This window comes from Lepidochelys olivacea, assembly GCF_965140295.1.
Source record: "Lepidochelys olivacea isolate rLepOli2 genome assembly, chromosome: 20".
Classification (NCBI taxonomy): Eukaryota; Metazoa; Chordata; order Testudines; family Cheloniidae; genus Lepidochelys; species Lepidochelys olivacea.
This window is the reverse complement of record NC_140430.1, coordinates 17,109,051-17,119,605: the sequence shown is the minus strand read 5'-3', so window position 1 is coordinate 17,119,605 and position 10,555 is coordinate 17,109,051. Positions and strand designations below refer to the sequence as shown.

Below are 10,555 nucleotides of genomic sequence, written 5' to 3'. Positions count from 1 at the left end.
ACGTCTCTCACCACGCGCTCAGCTCCCCGCACCGCCCGTGACCCACTTTCAGGCAGCGGCTGAGCCGACAGTCTCGCCAATGTGCTGAGCAAATTCCCTGCAATCCCTCCGAATTCCCCCCCCCCCATCTCCCGTGTCACAAGGACCAGCCGGGAGGAGAGATGAGAATTAAAACCACCCAGAGGGATTTTAAAGAGGAAACCAGGACTCCTGGTTCTATCCCCAGCTCTGGGAGGGGAGTGGGGTCTAGGGGTTAGAGCGGGGGGGTTGGGGGCAGCTTGGGGCCTGGGTTCTGTTCCCGGCTTTGCACTAACTTGCTGTGTGACCCTGAGGCAGGCTGTGGATCTCCCCACTGCTCGCCTCCCCAGTGGGACAAACAGCCGGGTTGCATTAAGGCCAATGGAACAGAACAGGCCGGAAGAAGCAGCTGCACTGCCTGATGCGCGCACCAGGGGGCGCTGCCTCAAGGGGCAGCTGGCTGCACAGACACATGCTGCTGCCCCTCTCAGCAGCATCTGCCCCCTGCAGGCAGCGCCTGGCACTGCCTCCACTGGCGGATAGGGGAGAGTGTTTCCTTTCCAGAGCTGCAGGCTGTGGGTTCAAGTCCTGCTGAGGGGACAGGGGGCGCGGGCTGGGAGGCTCCCTGAGGAGGGGGGACTGTGCCCCCAAAGAGAAGGTGGGGACTGGCTACCAACATGGCTGCTCTGCTGCCTATGTAATCCCCCCCCCCGCCACATACACAGGTGGGGCAGAAGCAGAGAGGGGGGTGAAGGGAGGTCTAAGAGTCGGCATGCGCTCTAACCACTAGACTCCCCTCCCAGAGCTGCAGACAGAACCCAGGTGTTCTGCTGCCACGCAGTGCTGTGAACAGAGAAGGGGAAGGGCAGAGGCAGTGCACAGTGGGGGGCCCCCTCCCTCCAGGTTGGGGCAGCTGGGATCGCAGGCGGGCTGGCAGCTCGTGCCCTGGCAGTGGTACGGGAAGGAAACCAAGGAGACCAGCCTCCTTCTGCCAGGCCTTTGGGGAGCCCTGGCTGCGGCTGGTTCCAGACCCACCACCAGGAGGCGCTGGTTGGCCTGAGATTCCCCACATTGTTCTGGCCATTCCTGTCATGGGGGACGTTCACAAATTGGGATTTGTCCCCTGTCCAATACGGGCAGACAGGGAGGGGGATGGTGCCCACCCTGGCCAATGGGGCAGGAGGGGGTTGAACCTGGGACCTCCAGCATTAAAAGCATATGAGCTCCTACCATGTGAGCTAAAAGACCTACTTCTTTAGCTGGCAGCTGAAGGAGGTTGTTATCCCCTATGTGGACCAGCCGCTGCCCTTATGGGGCGGGAGCACAGTGTATTTAGCTAGTGTGTTACACCTCAGCCACCTCCCCTGGTGGGGATCCTGGAACAACCTCCATCCCAAACGCCTGTCGTCTGCGATCCCTGCCACGTCTCCCCACAACTGCCCCCATCCCATTTCCTGAAGCCCAAGGCAGAGATTCCCAGTGCTCCTGTCCCTAAGGGCTCTGTCCCTGGGGCAGATAATAGCCACACCCAGGGTGCCCTGGCCATGCCCCTGATCCACCCTCAATGCCAGGATCTGGGAGCAGGGCAGGTGCAGGGCCCTTACACTATTTCCAAATCGGGGGGGAGGGGATTCTCAGGGGGCCACGTGCAGCCCTTTTATGGCACTGGTGGAGGATGGGGGGAGGATGGGGGTCCGGGCGTCAGGCCCTGCAGCATCCTGAGGAGCGGGGCGGGGGACAGGGCAGTGCAGAGAATGGGCCATGGTGTGAGCCCCCCCGTCTCCCCTTGTTGGCGGCTTAGAACAGCACAAAGGTGCCCGAGGCCAGGGCTTGAAACCCCAGGAGCCAGGGACTGAAGCGGGAGCCGCAGGAGACAGAGCCAGGCAGGTGATTAAAGGGATGGCAGGAGCATTATGGGAGATTTGCTCATGCTCCCCCGACCTTGGCAGCTACCCCTCAAAGGGAGTGGAGAATGGAGCCATCTCTGGCCCGGGCCCCTGTGGTGAGCACGGGGCCTGACAGGGGAGAAAGAGGGAGGGGGGGACAGGCTGGGTGAATTGTGGGGGGCTGGAGCGTGCGAGCGGGTCTTTGTGAGTGTTTGATGTGGGGGTGGGGGAGCATGTGTTTGTGTGGGCAAAGGGGTGCGTTTGTGTGTGCAATTGTCCATTTGTGTGTGCAACTGTCTGTGCATGCATGCCTGTGTGTCCATTTGCCTGGATATGAGTGTGTGTGTACTTCTCTGTATGTTCTTGTGCATGGGTGGGCCTTGGGCTCTGTGTCCACGGGCTGTAGGGGTTAGGGCGCAGGCATTTGTGTCTCCACAACACTGCCCTCTGGTGAGCACAATCTGAACCACTCAGCTCTGTGTCCTATGCCCTACACTTCCCCCAGCCAGTGGGGATTCTCCAGTGATTCTGGTTGAAATGGGAATAACAATAATATCTGAGACGCACTTTGCCCCTGGGATACAGGAACACACCATGGCGTGTGGTGCGTACGACCACGCCCTCTGCAGATGTGATACTGACGACCTAGCTCAGTCCCCAGAACGGCGCCCCCTAGTGGTGGATCAGTCCCATCAGCCTCATGTTCAGCCTTTGCTCTCCGGTGGGGCTGGGGGCAAGCCAAGCCTTGGGGCCCAGCCCCCCTCACTCACAGTAGAGTCCTAGTTTTAAACCTTCCTCCCCTCCTCCGCCGTCTCTTCCGGGATCTAACTTTAGAAGCGGAAGCAGAAAGCGCTGAGATGATCAGATTAAACAGGAATCTCCCCCACCCCCCACCTACCACCCCCCTCCCTGGCGTGGGGACCATGACAACGCTACCCATGGGGTGGGGGTGGGGTGAGACGAGGCAGCCGTAAGTCTGTGCAAAGGGTCCCGTGCAAAGCGCACTCAGCCCCTTCCATGCTCTTTCATCTCTGCTGTGTCCTCTTAACAAGCCCCCCACCTGCTCCCATAACATGGTTTCCCCCAGTGATAGCAAGAGACAGTCCCTACCCCAAACTAAAGAGGACGGGAAACTGAGGCACAGAGCGTGGAAATGATTTGCCCAGTGTCACTCAGCAAGACAGTGGAAGAGCCAGGGATACAACCCAGGAACCCTGATTTCCAGCCTCCCCTCCCCGCCATGCTCTAACCACTAGACACCACTCCCCTCCCAGAGCTGGGGATGAAACCCAGGAGTCCTGACTCCCACCCACCCTCTATCCACTACACACCACCAGAACCTGAGCCACCATCTAGAGCAAGGGGACGTTTCTCTCTGGTGACCTGTTCTATGTCTACCCCTTGCCCCACCCGCACTGGGGCCCCAGGGCTCCCTGTTTCGCTCTTCTGAGCACAGATTCATCCCCCACTATCCTGATTTCCATCTCCTCCCTCCCTGACAGCTGGTGAGGCTGGGCTGCCTTCACAGAGCTGCTCTGCTGACTCACCCGACCACCAGACCTGGTGGCTCTCATTAATGTCACCCAGGAACCTTGGAGCCCCAGGGATAGAGCCGAATTGAAACTTCTCTGGGGTGTAAATCCAGACTAACTCCATAGTAAGCCCAGATCCTGCTCTCGGTTAGACCTGGGTGTAAATCTGGAGTAACTCCACCAAACCCAGCTCCTGCTCTCCCCTGAGCCAGGTGTAACCGACATTGGGCTGCAGCCTGTCATGGCTCTCCCCTCCCCCATATAACCCCTCCCCCCGGCACCCCTGCATTCAGCTCCCTCTGCTCAACGCCCTGATCGAAGCTGGAAAGGGACCAGATTACCCGTTGGGTCCCATGTGCCCCTCCCCATGTCCTCTTTGAAGTCTCCTGGCCTGGCACCCTGCCCCCCTTTGGACGCCCTGCCCAGAGTTCCCGTTGTGGCAGGCCGGGGCGAGCGCCTCACGGGGTGCCGGCTGGAAAGGGGGGGGGATGGAGGAGTAGAGCAAAGGAACAACGCAGGGGATGGCAGCATCTGGGGATCTCAAGCCCCCCATGGGAGCCCCCCAAAGATGCCCCCTCTGGCTCTCCGCTAGCTCTCCCCCTGCTCAGCTGCACCCCGAAGGGTTAACAGCTGGACAGCGGGACCCACCCGCACAGGGAACCCAGCGCCCCCAGATCGCCCTTGAGCAGAGCGTGGGCAATCCAGGCACAAGCGCTTAATGATAATAACTGACCCTGAGCGAGCAGGGCGCTGTCTGAACAGCAAGGAGTCAGAGACACCAGCCAGGGACTCATGGTAACAGCTTGGAGGGTACTGAGGGTGGTGACTGAGATCAGGGTCCCCTTGTGCCAGGCGCTGCCCAGACCCCGACTGGGAACTGCAGCCAATGGGAGCTGCGGGGGCGGTTCCTGCGGGTGGAGGCAGCGTGCAGAGCCGCCTGGCCATGCCTCCTCCCAGCTGCCAAGGGACATGTCGCTTCCAGGAAGCCCCCTGAGGTAAGCCTGGAGCCCGCACCCCTCACCCCCTTCCACGCCCCAACCCCCTGCCCCAGCCCGGAGCCCCCTCACGTCCCCTGAACCCCTCATTTCTGGCCCCACCCCAGAGCCCACACCCCCAGCTGGAGCCCGCACCTTAACCCCCTGCCCCAGCCTGTGAAAATGAGCGAGTGAGTGAGGGTGGGGGAGATTGAGGGACAAAGGGAGGGGGGAATGGAGTGAACAGGGGGCGAGGCCTCAGAGAAGGGGTGGGGTAGGGGACGGGGCAATGGTGTTCAGTTTTCTGCCGTTAGAAAGTTGGCAACCCTAGGTGCTGCCCAGACCCTGACCGAGGTCAGGGCCTCCATTGTGCCAGTCGTGGCTCACAAGAGAATCTTCCTCCCTGCATCTGCCTCTTCCTTACAGAGGCGCTGTGGTGGGGGGAGACCAGAGCTGGGCTAGCAGGGGGCTGTGGGTCAGGATTGAGGGGCACCAGCAGAGCTGGGGAGAGGAGGAGCCCAGGGCAGGGGCTGTGGGTCGGGCCGAGGGGATCTGCACAGCTGGGGGGCACCCATGGCAATATTCTCCCCACTGACGCTGTCGGACCCTGAAGCTGGATGGTAGAATCTAAGAAGCCGAGACCCCCATGGGACCACAACCCCCCACCCCCCAAAGAGCCAGGAGTGTCCCTCCGCTCCCCCTCCCAGCCCTGCAGCGCCCCCCTTTCCCTATCCCTGCGAGCACTGGGGGACACGTCTCCCCTCTGGGGGGCACTGCAGGGGGAGGGGGGCAGGCTTTTCAGCAGCCCCTAGTGGTGACACTAGGCAATGCAGGCTGCAGATCTCGGGGGAACCCAGGGTCTATCTGCGTCCCTGGTGCAGCTGGAGATCGGGCGCGCCCTGGAGATCCCCAGAGCCCCTCTCCCACCATACTCCCCCACCCTCTGTGGAGCCCCCGTCCTACCTTGTGTGGCTGAGGTGACGAGGATGGTGGTGACGCAAAGGCTCCAGAGGGCGTGGGCGAGGCGGGCCATGGCGCCGGCCGGGCGATCGGCACACTCGCTCCCTGGCAGGGCTCTCAGTGGCCCGAGCCCGGGGCCTCTCCCGGCATCACACAGGAGGGACGATCCGGCAGACGGCAAGCCTGGGGGAGGGAGCGGGGAGAAGCCATGAAACAAGCTGGGGGGGGGGGGCTGCGGGGTTCACCCCATCCCAAGCGCGGCAAGAGCCCCCTCCTCCATCTCCCACATCAGTAACACCACCTTTGGCGAGGGGAGTCCCCCCTCTGACCCGGGGGCTAACAGGGGTGCCCCCCCGCCCCAGCCCATCTATTCTCCAGGGCAGGGATTGGCAACACCCAGCCCCCTGGCTCCCCAAGTCCACAGCCAGGTAGGGCCAACCCTGGCACGGGAAGGGTTAATAACGGGCTGACACAGCTCTGTGAGCTCCGAGGGCGAGTGGGGTGTCGTGGTAACAGAAGAGGGGGGCTGGAAGCCAGGACTCCTGGGTTCCCTCCCCAGCTCTGGTGCTCCTGTGCCTTAGTGGGGAGTGCTGCTCCGGGGGGGACGCGGGCCGGGGGCCCAGCCGGGCGGGTAATGCCAGCTCCCCCAGGGCAGTGCTGACAGCTGCGTGCCAGGCTCCAGTGCCCCGGCTGGCAAAGCCCCTGCAGGTTCCTGCCCGACGGCTCGGCTGGGGCCTCTGCGCTCATCAGTGTCAGAGCTCCCACGCAGCGACTCACTGGCCCCGGGGGACCCTGGCGACTCGAGGGGGCCCTGGGGGAGAACAGCTGAGCCATGAAGGTGGAACCACCTTGGGCAAAGAGCAGAGTGCTGGATCACAGAGCTGGCTTCAGACAGGACTCCTGGGTCCCGTTTCCCCCTGCCTGCGGAGGGGAGGGGGGGGCTAGTGTGGAGAGCAGGGGAGCTGGGAGTCAGAACTCCTGGGTTCCATCCCTGGCTATGGGAGGGGAAGATGAGTAAGGACTAAGGGTCGACTCCCAGCTCTGCTGAGTGAACTTGGGTCAGTTCCCCTTGTGCCTCAGTTTCTCCACCCCTGATATGGGAAGAAGAGCCCTTCCTAACTCTGGTGGGGGTAGGGGTAAGGCTCTCAGAGCTTCTATAGTCACATAAAACTAGAGCTCTGTCCCTCTCAGCTGTTGCTGGAGGCCTCATAGCACTGAATGGGGCTAGGGGCCCCCAGAGCCCTGCACTGGGGTTGTGGGGGATGACACTTGGGCAGGAGAGAGGGTGGATTGGGGGGGAAGGTCAGAGATAGGCAGATCTTGGGGGCATGGGGGGGGGCTGAGGACAGGGCAGCCCCAGCAGCGCCCCCGGAGCAGGGGGTTCTAGTCATTCACCTGGGATTGAGCCAAGCCAGGGATGCCAACACATAGCAATGGGCCCGGGGCATGGGCCAGCAGGAGGGCGGGGCGCATGGGTGTCTGAGCCTCTCATAAATTTCCCAGCCCCTGAGTGGAGAACAAAGGAGGCTGGCTGGGGGTGGACCTGCCCCCCCCAAATATCACAGCCTGGGAAGAACAGCGTGTGCTGGGAAGGAGGGCCTCCCCCCAGCTATATCTTGCTGCCAGCATGTCCTAACCACTCATCTCCCAGTCCCCGGGCACGGGGAGATGGCAAACCAGCCCCTCCCTCCCCCAGCACTGCACTGGGGTCAGCACCGACTGTGAGGGGAGAGCCCCTGGCCTCGCCCCTTAGAGACAGGCCGCGGATCTCCCCACCATCTGCAGGCCCAGCTCATCCCTGCTTAACCAGAGATGGGATCTAGTGGTTACAGCTGGAGGGCTGGGAGTCAGGACTCCTGGGTTCTTTCCCTGGCTCTGGGAGAGGGCTGGGGCGTAGCAGTTCGAACAGGCCAGGCTGAGTGACGCTGGGTTTGGCGAGGGATCCCGGACACTGGGAGGTCCCCCGTGGCCTGGAGCCCTGGCCAGCAGGACCCCGGCTGTGCCATCCACACGCATCTCTCCCTCCCGCCCGGCGGCAGGAGCAGGGCCTGGCGTGCAGGCAGCCCATGTGAGTGGAGCTTTCCAAGGCTCTCCTAATTACGGCTTCCTGGTCTCTCCAGGAGGCGGCTCGGTCTCTTGGGCGAAGACATCGCCGTTTAAGAAACTGCCTAATTACATCTAAAACTGCCAAATTATAGCAGGTCCGCTGGGAGGGGCGGGGTGTGGTGTGTGGCAGGCAGAACACATGCCTGGGCTCTGGCCCCAGCTCGGGGGAGAGCAGTAGGGGTTATTGGTTAGAGCAGGCAGCTGGGAGCCAGGACTCCTGGGTTCTATTCCCGGCTCTTGGAGGGGAGCTGGGTCTAGTGGTCACAGCAGGGAGGTTGGGCATCTGGCCTCCTGGGTTCCCTTGCCACATCCTGGTGTGACTCACGAGCAAGTGCTTTGCCCCCTTCTGTGCCTCGGTTTCCCCCCTTTGCCCCCTTCTGTGCCTCGGTAGAATGAAACTAATGAAGGTGGGCCCAACACTCAGGCGACCTGGAAGGTTTTGGTGACGCGAACGCTTTGGGACCCTTGCTAGATGCAAGTCGGGTCCTGATCGTTATCAGGAAAAACCAGAACGGGACCCTCACACTACTGCAGGGATCGCTGTGGGGCAAAATGATCACCATGGTGACCTAGCTAGGGCCAAGCAAATCGCTCAGATGAGGGCCCTGCATCAGAGCCCTTTCCCAGTGAGTCGGAGCGGGAACTGAGGGGTCCAGGCCAAATTCTAGCATTAATTCTACAATCCTGGTCCCCTAATTTCCCTCCTGTCGCTTCTTCCCGTGGAATAGCCACTTGTTCTTGTTCTAAAGTGTCTGACAGTGATGGTGGGTGGCAGTGAACCGGCTGCCACGCCTCACCCCAGAAGTGGCTGCATTTCAGGATCCCTGTGACTGCTAAACAGCTGCTGAGTGAGCCCTACCCCAGAGGTAGTGGAACCTCAGTGCTGGGTGAATGACCCCCATGTGGTGTCTCTGTGTGCTGCCAAGCAGCTGCCATGCTTCACCCCAGAGGTGGCTGTTTTTCTCTGCTCTGAATGAGTGACTTTTGAGTACTGTGTGCTTATACTCTGGCTGTGCCCCATCCCAGAGGTGGCAGAATCTCAGTACTGGCCAAGAGGTCCCTGTGTAGTGTCAATACATCCTGAAAAGCAGCTGCCATTCTCCACACCAGAGGTGGCTGCCTTTCAATGCTGGGCAGGCAAGTCTCATACAGTGTTACTGCATGGCTGTTAAAGAGCAACCACACCCCACCCCAGAGCTGGCTGCAATGCTCAATTTATAAAGCACCCTAGCTCCATTAGGGTGCAATACATTGTTTGGAACCCAAAACTAATCCTGGGGCCACAAAGTGGGTTTCATCCCCCCACACCCTGCTTGCGGCATGTCCCTGCTTTAGCTTCTCCTCGCAAAGGTGCCTCCCAAGCTCCCTGGAAAGCCCCAGCAAAGGGCAGCGAGATGAACAAGTGCCTGGAAATCTCCTACTCCAGCACCAACAGATTTATTGGCTTTCGGAGCCCTGGATTCCTGACCCAGCAACAGCGGCTCCCTGGAAACTCCCCACAGCCTGCAATGGGGCTGCTAAGTCTGCACATACAAGAGGCTCCTTTCTACGGCATAGGTTGTGACCAGGATGTGGGGGGCCCCATTGTGCCAGGTGCCGCACAGACCCCGAATAAGATCAGGGCCCCCTTGTGCCAGGCGCTGCACAGACACAGTGAGAGGTTGTCCCTACCCTATAGAGCTCACCGCAACAGACAAACGGAAGGATCATACCCCCTTATTTTACAGAAGGGGAAACTGAGGCACCAGGGGACGCAGTGACTCACACCAGGCTGCATGGGGAGTCAGTGGCAAAGCAGGAATGGAGCCCAGCTCTCCTGACTCCCAGCATCTGACCCACAAGCCCAACCTGCATCAGTGGGTCATGACCTTTTAGCCCTGCAGCGAAGGGCTGGGCCTTTTGCAGCACCCCTGTGTGCCTGTCCGGCTGCTCCAGCCACAGGGCCGGGGCTATTTTAGGACATGCCATATCTCAGTGCCCGGTGGGCGGGACGGTCCCCCCCGTCACCCCTCTCCAGGGACCCTTCCAGCCTGGATCCTGCCTCTGCGCTCCGCGGCACGGAAGCTGCCGTCAAATGAGAGGGAATTTGGAGCAGTGCAGCGAAAATTATTAAGGGTCTCGGAGGATTAAATTACAAGGGGAGATTAAAAGAACTAAACACGACTAGCTTGGCTAGACGGCGGCTAAGGAGTGCTCAGATAATTGTCTGGGAGTAGCTGAAGGATGTAAATATTGAACGGGGGGTGGGTGGGACGGGAATTATTTGAGAGGAGATTTTAAACTCAAGTGCAGCGTGGTCATGTGGTAAAGCAACCTGGGGCAGGATGCGGGAAATCTGGGCTCAAATCCCACCGCTAACACCAGCAGGCCGGGTGAATCAATTCACTGCTTTGTACTCCCATTTCTCCTGCAATTTGCAAATCCTCTCTTGGTCTGTTAGAAGGACGATCCTGGGCTTAGAATAAGGCAGCTAGGGTGCTAAGACGGGCTATGGGGAAATGGGCTCTCCTCCACGGCAAATATTCTCTGTGACCCCTGCGGGAGTCTCTCTGTGGCTCCATTTCCCCATAGGTAACATGGAGATAACAGTCCTGCCCTACCGCACAGGGGGACTCAGATACTATGGGAAGGGGGTTCTTAGGGGCTGGGATTGCCTTAGTACCACGGTGGTGAGGGGTTTCAAGCCCCAGCAGAAGAACCTTGGCTCCTGTGGCCCTGAGGGCAGCAGGGAAAAGCTGGCTTCAGAGGAGAAAAAAAGAAACCTGAATTCATTGCTATTTTGTAAAACAAATCTCATGATTTTTAAGCCCGTCTCACAGTGTCGGGGGCCCGGTTCATGTCCGGGGCTGGCAACGCTGCCATCTCTTGCTATGTTTGTACAGCCCCTGGCACAACGGGTGCTGAGCTCAGTTGGCGCCATTCTTTATTATTCTGGGGCGGGGCAGCGTGGCCTAGGACTGGGACTCCGGAGCCCTGGGCTCTATTTTCAGCTCTGCCGCTGGCTTGCTGGATCACCTGGGGCAAGTCCTGCCCCGCTCTGTGCCTCAGTTTCCCCTGCTGTAAAGAGGGGATAATGTGA

At 60.4% G+C, this 10,555-nt stretch overlaps 1 protein-coding gene across 2 annotated transcripts in view; it reads right to left on the bottom strand.

Moving 5' to 3' along the window:
• Positions 1–10,555, bottom strand: part of ADGRL1 (adhesion G protein-coupled receptor L1) — a 91,993-nt gene that overhangs the window by 51,702 nt on the left and 29,736 nt on the right. For both annotated transcript variants that reach the window (XM_084610081.1, XM_084610082.1), the window contains exon 2: positions 5,374–5,553. In XM_084610081.1, coding sequence (XP_084466207.1) covers positions 5,374–5,443 — 70 coding nt within the window. In that variant the 5' untranslated portion in view covers positions 5,444–5,553. The remainder of the gene's footprint in view (positions 1–5,373; positions 5,554–10,555) is intronic.